The sequence below is a fragment of the Geotrypetes seraphini genome, chromosome 17 (assembly GCF_902459505.1).
Source record: "Geotrypetes seraphini chromosome 17, aGeoSer1.1, whole genome shotgun sequence".
In the NCBI taxonomy this organism is placed as follows: domain Eukaryota; kingdom Metazoa; phylum Chordata; class Amphibia; order Gymnophiona; family Dermophiidae; genus Geotrypetes; species Geotrypetes seraphini.
The window spans coordinates 16,623,937-16,645,642 of NC_047100.1; the positions used below are offsets into that span (position 1 = coordinate 16,623,937).

At 41.4% G+C, this 21,706-nt stretch overlaps 1 protein-coding gene across 2 annotated transcripts in view; it reads right to left on the reverse strand.

The window, feature by feature from the left end:
* Nucleotides 1-3,032: 3,032 nt before the first annotated feature.
* Nucleotides 3,033-21,706, reverse strand: part of DNAH12 (dynein axonemal heavy chain 12) — a 451,362-nt gene continuing 432,688 nt past the window's right edge. Inside the window, exons 67-73 of one of the 2 annotated variants that reach the window (XM_033925718.1) lie at nucleotides 20,850-21,038; nucleotides 18,649-18,752; nucleotides 16,691-16,895; nucleotides 14,498-14,635; nucleotides 13,545-13,636; nucleotides 12,479-12,546; nucleotides 3,033-3,996 (exon numbers count right to left, since the gene is read on the reverse strand). In XM_033925718.1, the coding sequence (XP_033781609.1) occupies nucleotides 3,806-3,996; nucleotides 12,479-12,546; nucleotides 13,545-13,636; nucleotides 14,498-14,635; nucleotides 16,691-16,895; nucleotides 18,649-18,752; nucleotides 20,850-21,038 (987 nt within the window). In that variant the 3' untranslated portion in view covers nucleotides 3,033-3,805. The remainder of the gene's footprint in view (nucleotides 3,997-12,478; nucleotides 12,547-13,544; nucleotides 13,637-14,497; nucleotides 14,636-16,690; nucleotides 16,896-18,648; nucleotides 18,753-20,849; nucleotides 21,039-21,706) is intronic. The other variant, XM_033925717.1, reaches the window with a different exon arrangement.

Sequence of the window (21,706 nt, forward strand, 5' to 3'; positions counted from 1 at the left end):
CCATTTTGTAGCTGAACATCGGGTTCTTTTTCCCTACATGCATGACCTTGCATTTCTCTATGTTAAAGCTCATTTGCCACTTTTTTGCCACTCTTCCAGCCTCGTTAGGTCCCTTTGCAGGTCTTCGCAGTCTTCCGCGGTTTTAACCCTGCTGCAGAGTTTGGTGTCATCCACAAATTTTATAACCTCACATTTTTTTCCCGCCTCCAGGTCATTAATAAATATATTGAACAGGAGCAGTCCCAGCACCGACCCCTGCGGAACTCCGCTCGTGACGCATAGCCAGTCTGAGTAGTGGCCCTTTACTCCAACCCTCTGTTTCCTGCCTGCCAGCCAGTTTTTGATCCATCGGTGGACATCCCCTTGCACCCCGTGGTTCCACAGCTTCTTAAGCAGCCGTTCGTGGGGTACCTTGTCGAAGGCTTTCTGGAAGTCAAGGTAAATGGGGAGCCATTGATTACATATTCTAATGACTAGACACTTTAAACACCTTTTTATTATATAGGAATATGATTAGTGTGGGATTGGGATGTATAATATATGTTTTAATTGGTTGATTTCTAATGGAAGGGATGGTGAGGGAAGGTTTTTTTTTATGCTTTTGATAATAATATTTAAGAATATCAAGTGATTTGTAAGAATTCTCTGATTAAATATTGTACACTTGTAAGATTTGAAAATGAATAAAGATTTAATAAAAAAAGGAAAAAAAGAAATAAGCAAGGATGGCAAGCAAGGCAACTACACTTAATAGCAGGCCCCTCTCGCACACGAAACGCCCACCTATTCACCTTTCCCTCCCTAAAAGGCTGCCTCTACAAGAGATTCATAGATAGAACCCTAGCATTCCAAGCGGGCAAATGGAACAATTGCCTTACCGCCCTCATCTCCAGCTCCCCGCCCTACCACCTGTTCAGGAAGTCACTAAAAACCTACCTCTTCGACAAATTCCGCTAACGCTGCCTTCCCTCCTTCCCTGCACCCTCCTGATCTCGACATGCCTCCTTTCCCTCTGACCACGCCCCCCTCCCAAGCCACTATGGCCTCTCTTTCTCAATCTCTGTTTTATCTAATTGCCCTGCCTTTTCATTGCCTCACATTTAACATCACTGTAAATGTACCACCACTATAACATGTAGCATCGCTGTATACGTACAGTCTCTTCTTTAGTTTATGCCTTTTTATTACTGCTATTTATGTAACATCTCTGTAAATGTAACAACACTGTAATATGTATCATCGCTGTAAATGTACAGTCTCTTCTATTGTTAACCGCATTGAACTTCTATGGTATTGCGGTATACAAGAATAAAGTTATTATTATTATTATTAATATTAGCATTGTATTTCAGCTACTACAATGGGGTTTTTTTTTGGCAATGAGTAACTTGCGTAGATGGAAATCCAGTTAAAGAATCAATCATATCATAATTGTCTCTCAAAAATCCTGGAAGGACACTGCTAACTATATTGAAATCCCTTGTAATGGCAGAACAAAATAACTTAACAAAAATAGGTGAATGCTTCATCACTTTAGCCTCTCCAGCAGTTTAGGAAGGAAAAATTTGAGTTAATATTCAACTACTTCTGGCTGTTGGCTGATCTAACTTTGGATATTCAATGCCAGGGTTTGCACAGCTCCCAGCACGGAATATTTGGGTATGACCACTGACCCGGAAGTTTACTGTATCAACTGTATGTGGTTCCTTTGTTGGTTAGTAGACCAAAAATCGCTGCTAACCAGCTATGTTTCCACTCTACCCTAATTCCACCCACAGCCTGCCCCTAACCTATCCAGTTAGGAGATGGCTAGTTAACTGTTAGTGCTTCAGAAAATCAGGTGCCAGCTTGCTCAACAGGTTTTAACCGAACAGGAATCTCTCCTACCCCGTTACACCCTTTCGAATATTGACCCCATTATATTTACCACTATGCTATGGTTGTTATTTTAAAATGGCTTTTCCAGTAATTCAAGATGTAATGTTATATTAGTTAGAGAATGCATGGCCGTGGAACTTACTCATTATTTTTAAGAACAAAAGAATTGCCGCTGCTGGGTCAGACCAGTGGTCCATCATGCTCACGTGGTGGCCCTCTGGTCAAAGACCAGTGCCCTGACTGAGACTATTCCTATCAGGGTATGTCCTTGTTCAGCAGGAACTTGTCTAACTTTGTCTTGAATCCCTGGAGGGTGTTTTCCCCATGACAGACTCCGGAAGAGCGTTCCAGTTTTCCACCACTCTCTGGGTGAAGAAGAACTTCCTTATGTTCATACGGAATCTATCCTCTTCAACTTTAGAGAGTGCCCTCTCGTTCTCCCCACCTTGGAGAGGGTGAACAACCTGTCTTTAGCTACTAAGTCTATCCCCTTCAGTACCTTGAATGTTTTGAACATGTCTAATCTAATCTAATCTAATCCTTAAATTTGTATACCGCATCATCTCCACATTCGTAGAGCTCAACGCGGTTTACAGTAGGAGAAATAGGAAGGAACTACAACAGAGGGTTAGAGGTAGAAGTGTGAAGAAAATTTAGAGGACTTGGGATGCCAAGATATAAGAGTTTCCTTGATTCCTAAGTTGGAGGGAGACTTACATTTTTTGAGAAAAGCCAGGTTTTCAGTTGTTTGCGGAAAACTTGGAGAGAGCTCAAGTTCCCTCTCAATCTCCTCTGTTCGAAGGAGAAGAGGCCCAGTTTCTCTAATCTTTCGCTGTATGGCAGCTCCTCTAAACCCTTAACTATCTTAGCCGCTCTTCTCTGGACCCTTTCAAGTAGTACCGTGTCCTTCTTCATGTACTGTACGCAGTACTCCAGGTGAGGGCGCACCATGGCCCGGTACAGCTGCATGATAACCTTTTCTGATCTGTTCGTGATCCCCTTCTTGATCATTCCTAGCATTCTGTTCGCCCTTTTCGCCGCCGTAGCACATTGTGCAGATGGCTTCATGGACTTGTCATCAGAACTCCCAAGTCCCTTTTTTTAAAAAAATTATTTATTTATCATTTTCATAAACATGAACATATTAAGTATACACTTGTACAGAAAGGCGGAGCAAATTAAAGAAACATAATTATTATTTTTTTTTTCAATTAACATTAACCACAATCAGGACAAAATAATCTTAAACTCCACCTCAAGTCCTCCCAAGTCTCTTTCCTGGGAGGTCTCTCCAAGTACCACCCCGGACATCCTGTATTCGTGCATGAAATTTTTGTTACTGACATGCATCACTTTACACTTGTCCACATTGAACCTCATCTGCCATGTCGATGCCCATTCCTCGAGCCTGATTATGTCACGTTGCATAAGAACATAAGAATTGCCGCTGCTGGGTCAGACTTACACTTGATCAGATTTTGTAATTTAGGGCTTCTTTTATTAAGCTGCAGTAGCGTTTTTAGCATTTGCTAACCCCTGCACTTCGCGGAAAAACTAACACCAGCTCTATGGAGGCGCGTGCTAAAACTGCTAGCACAGCTTAGTAAAAGTAGCCCTTAGAGGTGTTTCAATAATACATCTGGGACAAGTACAGAACTTTTTTATTTGTATTAACCAAGTAGTTAAAAAAAAAGAAAGAACAATTGTAAATCTGTGGATGACTTAAATAATAATTAAAAAAAAAATATCAGTCATTTCATAAATTTTGAAAGGTGACGATGCACCTAAATTTATACTGAAAAATGTTCCAGCAATCTAAGATCTTCATCCCCAGCAAAATAAAATCAATAGGCACCATTTAAAAGTGATTGTTCTACAATTCTTGGTGGGAAAAACAAACAGCAGGTTGTAAGCAAAATAGGCAAAGTTAATCATCCAACTGACAAAGCAGAGCAACGCCTCTTTTGATCCAGTGCTGGACAGGTTTGTCAGTTACTAACAACAGTGCAATGACAAAGTTTGTAGAATGTCCTGTGGTAGAAAGGATTCCCTTTCGCTCACTTGTCTTGTAAAGAGGACACACATAGGAATTGGTTTTCTTGAGGCTTGTTTTTTCGCCTTGGGGAAAAAAAAACAAAACAATAGATTAGAAATGCCTGTATTTATAAAAAGCAATTCTGTCTGTGTTACTCCTCAGCAGTGGCATAGTAAGTGTGGGGTGTGGGGGGGGGGGGGCAGACTGCCCCAGGCGCCTGCATCTCTCCATTCCTCCATACCTCTTTAAAATCTTCGTCAGAGCAAGCATCTACTGTAGCATGCTGCTCACACAGGCCTGACTCCCTCTGAAATCACTTCTAGGTCATGAGGCCAGGAAGTGATGTGAGAGGGAAAGCCAACGCCAGCACGAACAGCAGGCCAGAGAAGCTGCTTGCACTGGTGAATATTTAAATAGGGACATGGGTGGGAAGGGAGGGCACGAGTGTGGTGTGGAGGCACGGAAGGAACGGGAGAGGCAGAGAGGAGGGCACCTCCTACCCTCTCTATTCCACTGCCCCTCAGCAAGTCTGCACATATGGTTTAGGTAAACGCTACTAGGTCAAGTTTAGCTGTCCCAATGCCATGCATTATCCCAGGACAAGCAGGCAGCTATTCTTGACTGATGGGTGACGGCACCGACGGAGCCCCGGTACGGACAATTTTAGAGTGATTGCACTCTAAGAACTTTTTAGAAAGTTCTAGCTCGGCCGCACCGCGCACGCGCGAGTGCCTTCCCGCCCGACAGAGGCGCGCGGTCCCTCAGTTTCTTAGTTTCCGCGGAGCTAAGAAGACGCGTTTTCAACGGCTGTTGAAAATTTTTTCCTACTTGCCTTCCCGCTCGCGTAAACGTTTGGCTAATTTGCCTTTTTTCTTTCTTTTATTTTGTTAAAAAAAAAAAAAAAAAAAAAAAAATCTTTCAAATTTTTTCTTCAATTTCGGTTTTCCCCGGCGGGGCCTTCTGCCACCATCGAAGCCTCGGCCTTCGATTTGGCGGAAGCCGTTTTTCCTTTCATGCCCCCTCAACCGGGTTTTAAAAAGTGCCAGCGGTGTGCTAGGCCTATATCTCTCACGGACCCACACAACTGGTGTTTACAGTGTTTGGGTCCTGAGCATCAGGCCTCCTCTTGCACCCGCTGTGCTACTTTGAAAAAACGAACTTTAAAAAATCGCTTAATTCAACAGCGATTGTTGTTCGGTGCCGAGATGTCCGACCCCGTTCCTTCGACTCCGGCTTCGGCACCGATTCAGTCGGCACCCTCGTCTTCGACGCCGCGTGATTCTACACCGGCATCCCAACAGTCAGGTAAGCCGGCTAAGAAGCCTTCCCCGCTGGAACGTCTTCCGGCCTCGAGTGCAGTGAGCCCAATCCTGCCGCCGGTTCGACGCCAGCGGAAGCGCTCCGCCCCTATAGAGGTGAGTCCCTCGACATCGGGCTCCTCATCTCCGGGGCGTCGAGCGGCACCGCAGGTACCGCAGAAGAAAAAAGCGGTACCGGTGCCATCCCTCGATGACCGCATTACGGCCATCCTTCAGGTGCAGCTGAAGGAACAATTAGAACGACTCCTTCCTGCTATCATGACACCGAACCTTCCGGTGCCAGTTCGCACCGAGCCATCGGTACCGGTTGTTGAACAACCTGTATCGGTACCGATTGTGGAACCCGTTTTAACCGCTTCCACTGTTTCGGTACCGCTTCACCTAACCTCATCGGTATCGATGCCAGTCCTTGCACCGGAGCCGAGAGCTCACCATCAATCGGTGCAGACTTCGGCACCGGTGCGTCCGATAACTTCTCCGGACACGGTATCGATGAGGTCGGGTAAGTCGATGCGCAAAACCCGACACATGCAAACGTCGACACCTGAGTCTCGGGACCATTCTTCCCATGTAAGGGACCCTGATCTGTGGGGAGACTCAGAGGAACCCTTTCTTTCTGAAGGAGAATGTTCCTCAGAGGAGGAGGATTCGGCTGTCCCTGACCCATCCTCCAAACAGGCCACTTCCTCTTTCTCTAGTTTTTTGAAAGAGATGTGTGAGTCCTTGTCCATTCCTTTGGAGGCTGAATCCAAAAAGTCTAAAGCTTTTTTGGATGCCCTTGATTTTGATCAGCCTCCAAAGGAATTTTTGAAACTTCCCCTTCATGACATCCTAAGGGAAACTTTCTATAAGAATTTAGAGACTCCTTTAACTGTCCCAGGGGCCCCACGTAAACTGGATTCTCTATATAAGGTAATTCCCATTCCTGGGTTCGACAAACCTCAACTACCACATGAATCCTTATTTGTCGAATCCACCCTTAAAAAGACTTCAGGAGCCAGTGTATATGCATCTGTCCCTCCTGGCAGAGAAGGAAGGGCCATGGATAAATTTGGTAAGAGGCTCTACCAAAATGCTATGTTAGCTAATAGGGCTAGTAATTATGCTTTTCATTTTTCTTTTTATTTAAAGCATCTCCTTACCACCATGGCTTCTTTCGAGAAATATCTTCCTTCACGAAAGCATTCCGCTTTTCACACATGCTTGTCGTCTCTTCTCCAATTGCGTAAGTTTATGGTGAGATCCATATATGACACTTTTGAACTTACATCCAGAGCGACAGCAATGTCAGTAGCTATGCGTCGTTTGGCCTGGCTTCGGGTATCCGAGCTTGATGTTAACCATCAAGATCGGTTAGCCAATGCCCCATGTCTAGGGGATGAGCTCTTTGGGGATTCCATGGACTCAACCACACAAAAGCTCTCTGCTCATGAGACGCGCTGGGATACCCTGCTCAAAAATAAAAAGAAGCCTCCTCCGCCAAGACCATACAGGCAGCAATCGGCCTATCAACGCCGTTTCACAGCCCGTCCATTGCCTACCACTGCTCAACAACCTAGGCGTCAGAGACAACAGCAACGTCAGCCTCCCAGACAACAGCAACAGCAACAAGCTGTAAAACAACCTCCTCAGCAAAAGTCACAGCCCTTTTGACTTCATTCTCCGCAGTATAGCCAGTATCCCTATTCCTGCTCTCCTGCCTCAACCAATAGGAGGTCGACTTTCTCTGTTCCTCAGCCGGTGGGAAGTAATCACTTCGGACCAATGGGTCCTCAACATCATCCGCCACGGCTACTCTCTCAACTTTCAGACTCTCCCACCTCAAAGCCTGCCAAAAGAGTCTGCTTTGAACAGTCCTCAATCAGCCCTCCTTATTCAGGAGGTCCAATCCCTCCTCCTTCTGAACGCTATAGAGGAAGTTCCTCTAGATCAAAAGGGGCAGGGATTCTACTCCCGCTACTTTCTAGTTCCCAAAAAGACAGGAGATCTCAGACCCATCCTGGATCTTCGCGATCTCAACATTCATCTGGTAAAAGAAAAATTCAAGATGCTTTCTTTAGCCATCCTTTATCCCCTTCTAAATCAAAACGACTGGCTATGCTCCCTCGATCTCAAAGAGGCTTACACTCACATACCGATCAATGTAACCTCAAGACCATATCTCCGATTCATGATCAATCATTGTCATTACCAGTACAAGGTGCTGCCCTTCGGTCTTGCCTCATCTCCAAGGGTATTCACCAAATGTCTCATTGTGGTGGCGGCTTTTCTACGCTCTCACCACCTGCATGTATTTCCTTACCTGGACGATTGGTTGATCAAAGACACTTCTGCCCAAGCGGTCCTTCTGGCCACCAACCAAACCATCCAGTTTCTACAACTTCTGGGATTCGAGATCAATCTACCCAAATCCCATATCATTCCCACTCAGAGACTTCAATTCATTGGAGCGATCCTGGATACACTCCTCATGAGAGCTTTCCTGCCATCCAATCGTCTTCAGACCCTTCAGTCTCTATGTCACCAGGTACTTCCTCTGCCGTCCATCTCAGCAAGGCAAATGATGGTGCTCTTGGGACACATGGCATCCACAGTTCATGTCACACCTCATGCCCGTCTTCACCTGCGCACTCCTCAATGGACCCTTGCGACCCAGTGGTCCCAAGCGTCGGACCCTTGCTCACGACACATATCTGTGACATCATCTCTTCGTCAGTCTCTGCAATGGTGGTTGGTATCCTCAAATCTATCCAGAGGTCTTCTGTTCCATCAGCCTCCTCATCAACTGGTCATCACCACCGACGCCTCCCTGTATGCATGGGGAGCTCACTTGAACGAGTTCCAGACTCAAGGTCTTTGGTCAGCCCAGGAGAGGAAACATCAAATCAATTTCCTGGAACTCAGAGCGATGTTTTACGCCCTCAAGGCCTTCCAACACCTTCTCTTTCCTCAGGTCCTTCTGTTGTGCACAGACAATCAGGTTGCGATGTACTACATCAACAAACAGGGTGGGACAGGCTCTCGCCTTTTATGCCAGGAAGCCCAGAAGATCTGGACTTGGGCCATAGATCATCATCTCTTCCTGAAAGCTATATACATTCAAGGGAAACAGAATTCCTTAGCAGACAAACTCAGCAGAATTCTCCAACCTCACGAGTGGACACTCGATCCCGTAACTCTGCACTCTATCTTCAATCAATGGGGCACTCCTCAGATAGACCTCTTTGCAGCTCCTCACAATCATCAGCTGCCCCTATTCTGCTCCAGACTTTACTCTCCACACCGTCTAACAGCAGATGCTTTTCTCCTCGACTGGTCGAATCTGTTCCTGTACGCCTTCCCTCCTCTGCCTCTCATGTTGAGAACCTTGTTCAAGCTCAAGAGGGAACGAGCCACCATGATTCTGATTGCTCCGAGGTGGCCCAGGCAACATTGGTTCTCCCTTCTACTTCAACTCAGTTCCAGGGAACCTTTTCTTCTTCCTCTGTTTCCTTCGCTGCTTACGCAACAGCAGGGAACCCTTCTGCATCCCAACCTCCAGTCTCTACACCTGATGGCTTGGTATCTCTCGGGCTGAACTCGACTGATACTCTTTTATCTCAGCCCGTTCGTTCCATTCTGGATGCCTCCAGGAAACCAGCCACTCTACTATGTTACCATCAAAAGTGGACGAGGTTTTCTTCCTGGTGTCTTCTTCATCATCTTGATCCCACTTCCCTAGCGGTGGAGACGTTGTTGGATTATCTTCTTTCTTTGTCTGATTCTGGCCTGAAGTCCTCTTCCATCAGGGTCCACCTCAGTGCCATTGCAGCTTTTCATGAGCCAGTCCATGGAAAACTTCTTTCAGCTCATCCCCTGGTATCCAGGTTCATGCGTGGGCTTTTCAATGTGAAACCACCTCTTAAAGCCCCTCCGGTTATCTGGGATCTCAATGTGGTTCTTTCAGCTTTAATGAAGCCTCCATTTGAACCTTTAGCTACTTCTCCTTTCAAATTTCTCACTTGGAAGGTACTTTTCCTTATTGCTCTTACCTCTGCCAGGAGAGTCAGTGAGCTTCATGCACTGGTTGCAGATCCACCTTTTACGGTCTTTCATCATGACAAGGTGGTTCTGCGTACACATCCAAAGTTTCTCCCCAAGGTTGTCTCGGAATTTCATCTCAACCAATCCATTGTCCTACCGGTTTTTTTTCCAAAACCTCATTCTCATTCTGGGGAACAAGCTCTGCATACTTTGGATTGTAAAAGGGCTCTTGCTTACTATCTGCAGCGTACGAAACCCCACAGATCAGTTCCCCAACTTTTTCTGTCCTTTGATCCGAACAAATTGGGACGTCCTGTTTCTAAACGCACGTTGTCTAATTGGCTAGCAGCGTGCATTTCTTTCTGTTATGCTCAGACCGGACTGACACTGGAAGGTTCTGTCACGGCCCATCGAGTCAGAGCAATGGCAGCATCTGTAGCTTTCCTCCGTTCCACTCCTATTGAGGAAATCTGCAAGGCTGCTACTTGGTCCTCAGTTCACACTTTTACATCTCATTATTGTCTGGATGCATTCTCCAGAAGGGATGGTCACTTCGGCCAATCTGTATTACAAAATTTGTTTTCTTAATGGCCAACCTTCCCTCCATCCCTCTTTTTGTTAGCTTAGAGGTCACCCATCAGTCAAGAATAGCTGCCTGCTTGTCCTGGGATAAAGCACAGTTACTTACCGTAACAGGTGTTATCCAGGGACAGCAGGCAGATATTCTTGCGTCCCACCCACCTCCCCGGGTTGGCTTCTTAGCTGGCTTATACTAACTGAGGGACCGCGCGCCTCTGTCGGGCGGGAAGGCACTCGCGCGTGCGCGGTGCGGCCGAGCTAGAACTTTCTAAAAAGTTCTTAGAGTGCAATCACTCTAAAATTGTCCGTACCGGGGCTCCGTCGGTGCCGTCACCCATCAGTCAAGAATATCTGCCTGCTGTCCCTGGATAACACCTGTTACGGTAAGTAACTGTGCTTTTAGCGCCAGTTATATAATGGCAACTTGGTGCCAAGATTCTATTATAGAATACTAGCGTAAGTCAGCATTGATATGACCAGGCTTAGGCATGCCCTCTTACACCATGTCACTGACAGGTATAAATTGGCACCTAGATGCACCAAGTGACATGTATAATTTGTAGTATTCTATAAACTATGGAACAAATTCTATATATTTTGCTATAAAAATCTGCACTTAGCACTATTCTATAAACCACCTCTGACTAACATTTAGGTGCAGCCATTTATGCCAGTGAAAACCAGGACAAAATGCCTGCACCTAAATTGTGCAAGGATAGGACATATTCTATAACAGCGCGTCTAACTTTTAGGAATGCCCATGACCCGCCATTGCCTTTCCCCTGGCCACACCCGCTTTTGAGATCCATGCAGTAGAATTTACACACACCACTTTATAGAATGCGATTAGAAAGTTGTGTGCATAAATTCTAATTAGTGCAAATTAGTGCCAATAATTGCTTGTTAATTGGAAATTATAGTTGTGGATTGGTTTGTTAACCAATTAAGTTGTGTGTGTAAATCAGCAATTTGCAGAGATTTGCACATGCAACTTTGGTTGCAGTATATAGAATTTGGGAGTATGTGCTTAACTGGAAGACCCACCCAGGTATATGCCCCTATTGCTGTTAGGCGCCATCTTCTAGAATTGTGTATAGTATACATAGGTGCCTAGCTGCCAATTAATGGCACAGATGGGCACATACCTCTAGGTGCCAGTTTAAAGAATTGCCCCACATATGCTACATGCAATTAGTAACATATGTTATGGAATCAAGGCTAATATATTACTGGGTATTTAAAGATATCAGAAAATAATGTATATCTCCGTACAAACCACTATGACTAAATTTTATTTGATCCTCAGTAGGCTTGTGTCATCTCTTGGGTGCTTTTTATCATGCCAACATGTTATGAGCCATTTGTTCACTGGATCTTGATTTGTTTGGTATTTTTTTTTTTGTATTCTTTCATATAAAATTTCTTGTAAGAATTTCCTTATTAGTATACTTAAATAATGGACTTATCTTTTATCAATAGTGCTGAAGGAGCGCCTCCACCGACACGATCATGTTTCAAAACTTTTTCTTCAGGGTCGAGGCCAATCTTCAATGAATCTCTGTGGAGCGCAGTATGAACTTAACTCGACAATGTACTTGTGGGAGCCTCGACCCTGAAGAAAAAGTTTTGAAACATGATCGTGTCGGTGGAGGTATTCCTTCAGCACTATTGATAAAAGATAAGTCTATTATTTAAGTATACTTACAAGGAAATTCTTACAAGAAAGTTTATATAAAAGAGTACAAAAAGATAAAAAAATAAAAAAATACCAAGCAAATCAAGATCTGAAGAAATTGTTCATGAGGTGACACGAGCCTATTGAGGATCAAATAAAATTTAGTTACAGTAGTTTGTACGGGAATATATCTTATTTTCTGACATGCAATTAGTATGCATTACAAGGCACTTAATGCAAAGAGTGAATGCTGTGTGCCTGAAGCATATGGGCAAAGCATATGGGGGAGGGGGGATCTTGTGATGCAGTCAGATACGATAAAAGGCCTGAAGAAGCAGAGTGGACTGGAAAAAAATGGATGGCAATGATCATGAGGAATTGGGGGAAGGGGCAGATTGGACCAAGCTCACAGTGTGGAACAAAGAGGAAGAAGAAGCACTTAGGACAGATCTGGAGTGAGGAGGAAGAGTGAGGAACAATGAAGCCATAAAATGGCTCTATCAGGCCCCAGCTTGACTGTTTTATACAAGTAAATAAGATAATTGCTGGTGTAATGAATGTTTAGACATCAGGGAATTATCATAGGCAACTCATTTTAAAACTCAATCTGTATGACTAAAGCACACACAAAGTTCAAACATATTTCTTACCCATGACTTATCTACACCCTAAACTTTCTTCACAGTACTGGTCAAAAGAATGAAGTGGCATGATCTTAACAGCAAAATACTTCTAGGATTTACACTGGTAAATCAAAGGGAAATAGTTGAAATCCAAGAATACTTACCTGCTGCAAAAAGTTGCACTTGAATCACCATCTGCTATTGTGTAATTTCTGGAAGTTTCGCTAACTAGGTTTAGAGGGTTTGCATGATATTTGAGTACATACATGAAAATAGCAGACTGACAGTACTCCTGTCTAGTATTTAAATTATCACACACTTTAGTTTTAAGAACAGAGGAGCTCACTTGGTTTTATCCAAATGATTGGTACAGCATCAAAGAGGCTTTTAGGGTATTGTTCAGCTAGTTTTCCACTGTTGAAATGAATAAGAAAGGAAAGTATCAGATCAATACACATTTCAAATATGTATATATAAACTTGCAATTTTATTTTACCCAAGAAAAAAGACTAAGTTCAGTTGATAATTCCGGGTACCTTTTATAAAGCCGTGATAGCGATGCTGCCATGTTAAATGCTCCAAAGCCCATTCAATACCTATGGGTTTTGATGTATTTACCGCAGCAACATCACTACCATAGCTTTGTAAAAGGGGCCCTCAGTTAATTGCATTTCTAGATGTTGAGCCTATACCACTTAGTGTAATTATAAAACTTATTTATTCCACTAATTACACTTCAATATACTAGAATCATTTCTGTTTTGAGAACAGAGCTGAACTCTCCAGGTAAACAGCAGTATCACAGGAGTAATGCACATTATATGTGAATGTTTGTATGTAGACAAGAGATATATAGCACTCTTACTGTGACTTGAGGGTATTTGATGGAATAACAGGCAACTGAAATCAATGTTTCTTCACCAAAAGCAGAAGAAAGCAAAATTATTGTAATAATCTAATATAATTTGATTGTGGATTTTGTAAGCCACCTAGAACTTTGTGATTATGTGGAATAAAAATATTTTAAATATTATATATATATATATAATATATTATACAATATGTAATGTATGATTGAAAAATAATAGAAGGGTGGGGGGAGGGAGAGGGGATAAAATTTATTTAGAACATAATATATTAGATATAAAAATGTTATTGAATATTCATCAATTGTATTCTAACATGTTGTACACTTTCTGTAAAATTTGAAAATTAAAAATATTATATTAAAGTAATAAAAGGGTGGGGGGAGGGTGAGGGGGAAAATTAAATTTAGATATATAATGTATTAGATATAAAAGTGATACTATGTATTTATCAATTGTATTTTAATATTTTGTACACTTTATGTAAAATTTGAAAATAAAAAATAATGGAAAAAAAAAAAAAAAGAAATAAATTATTTAACTAACCCGTTTCTGTCCCAACGAGCTCCATCTAAAAATAATCCATGGATATAGACTCCATCTTCTGGTGAGGTATTAGAGGTGTCAGAAGACAGAACCTAACAAAATATTCCTGTGTTACACTACAAAACATTTTTATTTCTTGTGTGCTTACATTAAAAATGTAATTTTTTTCTAAGCATTGTTTATCAAGCATACAAAATCAATATACAGTAGTAATCAATGAATTTGGATTGAAATAAAAGTCTAGGTTTATGATTTTCTATGTAATTTAGTCCATCTCAAACTAACAGAAAGATACATATTGATTAATCACTATTTTATGTGTTTTAGATTAGTAGTTCTCAACCTTGTCCTGAGATGACCCCCAGCCAGTCGGGCTTTAAGGATTATCCCTAATGAATATGCATGAGACATATTTGTATGCCTGTCTCCTCCATTATATGTGAATCTCTCTTGTGCATATTCATTAGGGGTATCTTGAGAACCCCACTAGCTGGGGGTCCCCCAGGACAGGGTTAAGATCCACTGTTTTAGATGAATGTCAATAATATAATTGCATTTAACACAATGTTTTTTGCAAATTTACTGTGTTACTAAGAATTTTCTAGAGGTACTGCTCTCTATATGTAATACAATATCTTTTAGTTGTTACATAGAGTCTGAGACTTACAATAAGGAATGGTCCCTTCATTCATTAGCAGGCAGGGAGAGCTATTTCCTCCCTTTTTAGAGATAAACCTAATATGTAAATGGAGACTATACTGCATATCATTTGCATGTCCCAATATGGTCTAATCAAGGGGTTGCACTGTAATTCCAATAGCTGCCTTCTCAAACCACTGTAGTAATATATAAATATAGAATCTCCTGAGAGATAATCAAACTCTGAAATCATTCAAATATATTCCAAACTTATAAAACATAACTATTTCCAAATACTAAATGAATAAACATACCTTAAATTCATATCCAAGCAGATCAATAGGAATTGTATATTTTCTAGCAAAATTCTGCATTGCACCCGTTAAAAAGGCTTGAGTAAAGAAAAATCCTGACAGCCAAAATACATGGGGTTTTCCATACATATACCACTCCTGAGAGAAAAATATAAACAAATTTACATTGTTCATAATTTTTGATAAATGAACATAAATCTTGTTTGAGAAGACCGTATTATCAAATTAACTATGTTTCTTTAATTCACTGCTTTAACATTTTCAAAATAAGTGGTTATGATAAGGGTTAGTGTAGGAAGTCATAAGTAGGGTAATTGCCCAGTGCAAAAGAGGACTCTACAAAACTGAGTTACATCCTATCTTCAAAATCATTAATAGGTCTACACACATCCCAGGTGCCAGGTAAGGAGAAATTATGTGTTACCTGATAATTTTCATTCCTTTAGTCCTACCAGACCAGTGGGCTATGTCTGTCTACCAGTGGATAGAGACTGAGAAAAAATAGTTCCAAGTGATTTGACCTAAAAGGGTATCATGCAGCCTAGAATGTTCAGTAACTTTTTCTGTCTCCAAGGAGATGGTGGGTAGATTTTGCAGCTCCTTTTTGGTGCTTATCTGGTAGTTCCTGCACTGGTTTCAGTGTCAGTGGAGAGGGGCTTATGCTAGCCAGTTTTGTTCTTTTCTTCTCGGATGTTCCCCACCAGAACTATGATGATACCTGGTGGTGTCAGGTCCCTCATTTCCCAACTGGAGTGACACCCAGTGGTAGTGGTGGTGCTGGGTTCTCCTCACCTCAAAGTTACACTTCTTCCCTGGGGTTCCCCCAATAAGGATGGCAATGAGGCAAGAAGTACATCCATACCAGACTGGTCTGATATGGATACAAAGGAAACATAAATATCATAGATCCTAATATTATATCATGACATCTGGAATTTGCTGCTGCAGTACTCTCTCATTATTCCTCCCTGATGATGCTACTTAACTGATCTGTCTACACCTAGCATCTAACTCTTCCAATGCTGTTTCATCCTTGTCCCATTTTTACCCATCCTTTTAATGCCACTGCATAGTCAACTCTGTCTCTCTCCTGCTATTGTCACCATTCAATTAAATCTCCAGCCAGACCACAGGAGCCAAATTTTCAAAAATAATTAGGAATGTTTAATGCAACAAAAATTACCCTTTCTAAAAAATGATAAAGCATGGAAGGCCAGGGGCACAAGAAGCCAGGTCATGTTTAAATATAGATTGAGAAGAAAGAGGCAGAAGGCTATAAAGAGGGTAAGAGATAAAAGGTAAAAATGGATCTTTGACAGTGGTGATTGGAGGTAGAAATGAGGGACATAAAATGGGGGAATGAGAGCCTGTATAAAGGGATAAAACATATGAAACAGACTGGAGGTGGATAGGGGATGAGCAGAAGGGAACGAACTGGAGTTGATGAAGAGACAAGAGGCAGAGGTAGATGAGGTTGTGGAGAGCTTCAGTACAGAAGATAAAAACGGGAGACTAGAAAACAGGTGAAGGACAGGAGAAGGGGAGGCTGGCAGGAGAATGAGATATACAGGTAGGAATGGAAGGACTTGGAAGGTAAGTTTTGAAAGTGGGTAAAAACTGGAAAAAGAGACGACTGGAGGAAGAAGAAGGAGGAATAATATCTATCTTTAGGTAGATAAGAGAAATAGGGAAATGGGTGAAACAGGAGGCTCAATGTAAGAAACAAACAAAGCAGAGGAAGGGAAGACAACAAGGGCCATGAAGAAACAGAAAATGGGAATGAGATAATCTGTGTTAAGCTTATTTATAATGGATCACACCAATTTTTAAGGGATCCTATAGCATAAAGGAGGAATAAATAAGCAGTCAATTATATAAATGACATAATTAACAAATCCTCTATGACCAGCTTTTACAGTTAAAAAAAATCTGCAACTAAAGGTTTATTTGGCTCTTTGTTATTTAGAAAGTCATGTAAAAATAAACTCTAGAACAGTTATACAATTTCTTAATTATGTTGTAAAAATATTTTTCCTATTATGCTTAGGGGCAACTGTGAAAAATGTACATATAAAACTGTACCATTTCTATAAAAACAAAATTAAAATGTTCTGATCCTACCATCAGCATAGTTAAATTTTTGTGGGTTGCAATACTTTTTTTTTTTAAATGGCATAATGCAATCTTCCTTACCTGCAAGAATTTCAGTCTGGCAAGAAAATCTACAGTATAACTTCCCAATGGTTTAAGGCTTGGGTAGGAACGATTAGCCCAGTTCTCAGGCACCTTTCCTACAAGTAAACTACCAGACAATGCTTCCAATTCAGCATCCATCACAACTAATCCTTTAATGGCCTTTTGCAGGTTCTGTAGGGTAGTACGTATAGCTCGTATTAAACTGAAATAAAAAAACAGCACCATAAACATGCAACAGGTACTTCATGAATTCAGTAAGAATGCACGATATCGTCCTTACTTGAAACTGCAAAGATGGAATACAACTAAGTGCTTCTCTATGAAAACTGATTAAAAAGAATCTTCTACCAAAAGTCTTCTCTACTGCACCACAAACAAAAAGCTATTGGGTCAATGCTCAATGATATATTTAGCCTAACTTTATCAGGCTCGATATTTGGATAACAGACTCAATACCACTGCTATCTAGACAGCAGCACTGGTCACCACTATATCAAAATATTCAGCACCAGCTGCTATCCAAATACCAGTGATGAATATCCAGATTCTGTCGAAACACTGCAGCTAGCCTTTAAAAACACTCATTGACAAGAGTTTGATATTAATCAATATCTGGTCAATGTTCAACTGATAGTGGTGACTGTGTTTTAAACGCTTACCAATACCAGCTATGTTAGACCTGAATATTCAGTGCCAGACCTTGTCTAGGCACTGGTACATAATATCTGGGTCTGACTGGACTGCTGTTGGACATTCGCACGTATACGGGTCTTGGCTGAATATTAGCTTGAACTCGCATAAATGGCTTCATCATTTTCTCTCTTCTCTTCCCTGGACCACTGCCATTTCCAACACCTCCTTCTCAAGTCTCTCTCACAGATTCCACCCCCCCTCTCCTGAACCTTCCCTGAGATGGATCCCCTGGGAAGCCCTCCACCATCAGGGCCTACCAAATTCCCTGGTGGCCAGGTGGAAGTCTTCTGAGCAAAAATGATCCCCACTTGCTCTTGCCTGTCTTAAAATGGTTGGTATGAGTGGAAGCAGTGCAAGACTACTGCTAGAGTTCACAGCAACCATTTTAAGTCAGACAACCACTAGGGGCAGGAGGGAGTGGGGATCGCTCTTGCCCAGATCCTCATTGGACCACTAGAATGTTGGTAGGCCCTTAATGGAGAGGATGCAGAGATATATGGGTGCCTGCTGATATTCAATGCCGGCACCAGTACAGTTAAGTTATGTGGTTCTGTTTGAACACTTAACTATGTAGGCACTAGAACTGAATGCTGCCAGCACTTCCCTGACTCTACTCCTCTCCAAGCCCACAACAAAATTGACTGGCCAGAGCTGATATTTGGTGGCACTTTCAGGTTCAATGATGAATAGCAGAAACTGGCCCACAGATCACAAATTAAGCAAATAGGAGCCTCTTGTGACCCTTAAATTACTTTGAACATCAACTGGTATATTTTTGCATTCTTCAGTTAAAGTATCTGAGCATCTTCTTTCTTGGTTCAGCACATACAATTTCCTCTGTTTTCCATTGTAAATTCTTTACTAACTATAAACTCATTTTTTAACAGTTAATTAATGATTTTATCTTTTATTTCACAATAAATGAAATACGCGATCTCTTTTCCCCCTTATACAATTAACTTCATTCTTAAAATTTAGTTATTAGTCATATATCTTCCCTGATTTACTTAGGAAGCCTACATGTGTTTTGTATCCTATCTGCTTGCTCTGAGCAAGGCACTTAACTATTTCAGCATCTAAATGTCAAAAGATTGAAGTCAACCTCTGAGGAAACTGCACAATTTGGTATCTCTGTCTTTCTGTTTCCTCTAGCCATGCACTCATCCAGTGATACAAACAGAAATGAAATACATTTAAAAAGGTAATGCAGACATCTCTGGGATGTCACAAAACTTAAATGAGTAAAATGTCATCTTACTTACTTATTGAACCGCTCCATTTCTTGTACTAAGACAGTATTCATACTTTCTTCATAGCGTACTGGATACTTTTGGAGAGAAGCTTCAATATCAAAATCTGGTGGAAGCTATAAAGTAAATGCTTTATGAAAATTTTCAAACTTTCCAGCATGAAAACGAGTCACTAAACAGAAAGTTATATAAGATTACATCTTTTTATTGGACTACCTCTCGATTAGCTTTAGGAAGCTAACACTCCCTTTTTAACTAACACAGATTTTTACTAAGGCAGCAGGAAGATTAAAACTTCCCAACCCCCCTATAAGTCCTGTCTGTTTGTCTAAATAGTAGTAGTAATAGTAATGAAGATTGTGATTAATCATGATTAATATGTAAAGATATTCTTTTTTTTTTTTTTAAATATCTATTCCTTTTTACATTATACAAACAAGTGTACAATAAATCAAGTCATACTATACATTCTTCACTTGAAACTTTACAATCATCTTATACCATAAATTACCTCCCCTCCCTCCCATTCCAAATATTTTTGTAACTACTCATCCTAATGTCATAAAACCCACCCATCCACCCTCCCACTCTATACATACTAAATGGGGATAAATTCAATTATTTATTATAGTAATCAATTAATGGTCCCCACACATCTTTAAATTTCGTATAATATCCTCTCTTAATCGCCAGCTCCATCCTGGTCTCTTCTTTCTCTTGCCTCCAGGCCAGAGTGTGTCTTCTTTTCTTTTCCTTCCACTCACTCCTCATATCTAGTATCTCTCTCCCTCTCTCTGTGCAATCAGTTTCCTCCTTCTCGTCCTCAATCCCCTCATTAGATCTTTTTCTTCTCTCACCACCCCCTCCCTAAGTTCAGCGTCTCTCTTCCTCATTGCCCCCCCCCCCCAATGCAGCACTTCTCTCCCTCTTTGCTCGCCTTCTTTTTTTCTCCTTCCCAATGCAGCACCTCTCACCTTCCATGCCCCCAAGTCCAGTGCTTCTTTCCTCCTTGCCCTGAGTCCAGAGTTTCTTTCTGTCTTCTTCCCTCCCTCCCTCCCTCCTCAATACAATACAATCTTTATTTATGCAGCCACTGTCTCCCTCCTTGACTCCTCCCAATGTATCAGCTCTCTCTCTCTTTGCTCCCACAAATTATCTAGTCTGCATCAGGACTCAATGCTTCTCTGGGTCAACCAGAGCCAGCGGCAGCATGCACATACATGCTGATGCTGACACTGAAGCCTCTTTCAGACCTAGAGAAGCAGCGGGCCTCGAGGCAAACCAGGTAATCTGTAGGATCAAGGAGCAGAAAACCAGGTAACTGTTTTAATCACAATTAATTTTTTTAATTGGTGTTAAAAATTTAGCATGCTAATCGCTTTATTAACATGCTAAATCTTCAGCCCTAAAAAGAGATTAGGTTCTTACCTTGATAATATCTTTTCCAGTAGATAGGGATGGTATGCTGAACCATAGGGTTGTCCAAGCATGCTCGTGAGCATACTGCAGAAGATGTCAATCACAGTTTTTCAGCTCCTTCTCCCCAGTCTCTGCTGCCCTACAGACCAACCCATAGTCTGCGTTTGGCAACTTCTCAACTGGCTTTACCTTCATTTCATCTGGTTAGGCTGGTATCAACTCATAATTTGGCCTTTTTTTGCCTCTGTCCTGATCTTGTGGAACTCTCTTCCAAATGAATTATGTAGTGAGTGTTTAAGTTTAGGACTTTAAGACCTAAACTAAACTAAACCTTAGGTTTGTATACCGCACCATCTCCACAAGCGTAGAGCTCGGCACCTTTTTGGACTGACATTTCCTTAGTTTTAATTTAGCATGGAAAATTATCTTATGGTTTTATATTTATGATTTTCCGCAGTATGCTCACGAGCACATATGATTCAGCATACCATCCCTATTGCACTGCAATTTTTACTAATACTTTCTGATGATGAGAGCTTGTCCCCAGTGCTCTTGGTGTTCAGACATCAGCATGGAACATGTTGAGACTATACGTCCCAACATCTCAACATGACGTGTAACACTGCTGGACTGTTCAAGATGAGACAAGCTCAACGGATTTTGTGCTGGCAGTGGACAAAAATACACTCAAAAACTGTGGGGCATTATCTTTCACAAAACTGCAAATGAAACTGTAAGGTAACAGCAGATTTGTTCAAGAGTTTTACTGTGCTTACCTACAAGTTGTATCTTACCTTAAAAAGAATATCTTTTGCAATCTCAAATAAAGTGTTGTCACCACCTCCTGAGGAGCCTCCTTGTCTTGCTCCTCCTTGTGTCAATAGCAAAGATTCAAAGAGGAGTTTGGTTTGATGAAGATCCTTTGAGATATCCACATTTTCATGTAATCCAAACACCTCTGGGTGCTGGCTAAGAGGAAGATTCTATGAAATTAATATCAAAATATTCTATGAAATTGTATCAGACTACATCAATAAACAAAAATAAAATAATTGATACCTAATTTTGGGTCTCTTTAGGTAAAATTATTAAGCACATAAAACGCTAATGTGTGAAAACAGGTTACCATGTGATCGCATTAAAGTATTTTGTAGTAATTTCCCTTTTCTGCACATTAAACTGCACGTTGTTTAATTTTTTAAATTTTTCTTTCAGGGGTATGGCATGGAAGCATTAGCCAGCTTTTGCGTTATACTTACTGTGTGTTAACTGGCTAATGCAGAGGCCAAGTGCTCCCATGTTAACTTAGAGTAAGGACCAGGCGCTAATGAGAACATTAACACATAACCTAAATAAAAAAGATTGCATATGCTTCCAATAACTGCCATGGTAGTATTGTAGCTAATGTGCACTAAAGTCCTGTGCTAAGCCATGTTAACTGCAAATCTTAAAATACTTAGGAGCCTTTTTACTAAGCTGCATTAGACACCAATGTACACAGAAGCTGCTAGCTAGATTTACTGAGAATATTTAGAATTTTAAAAAGGGGAAAAAAGGTAGATTCCAGCAGAATTTGTATCATAGTGTTTCAATTGCTAGGCCTTCCTATAGAACTGCTGATAGGGATCTTGGTGATTCAGGGCCATATTCT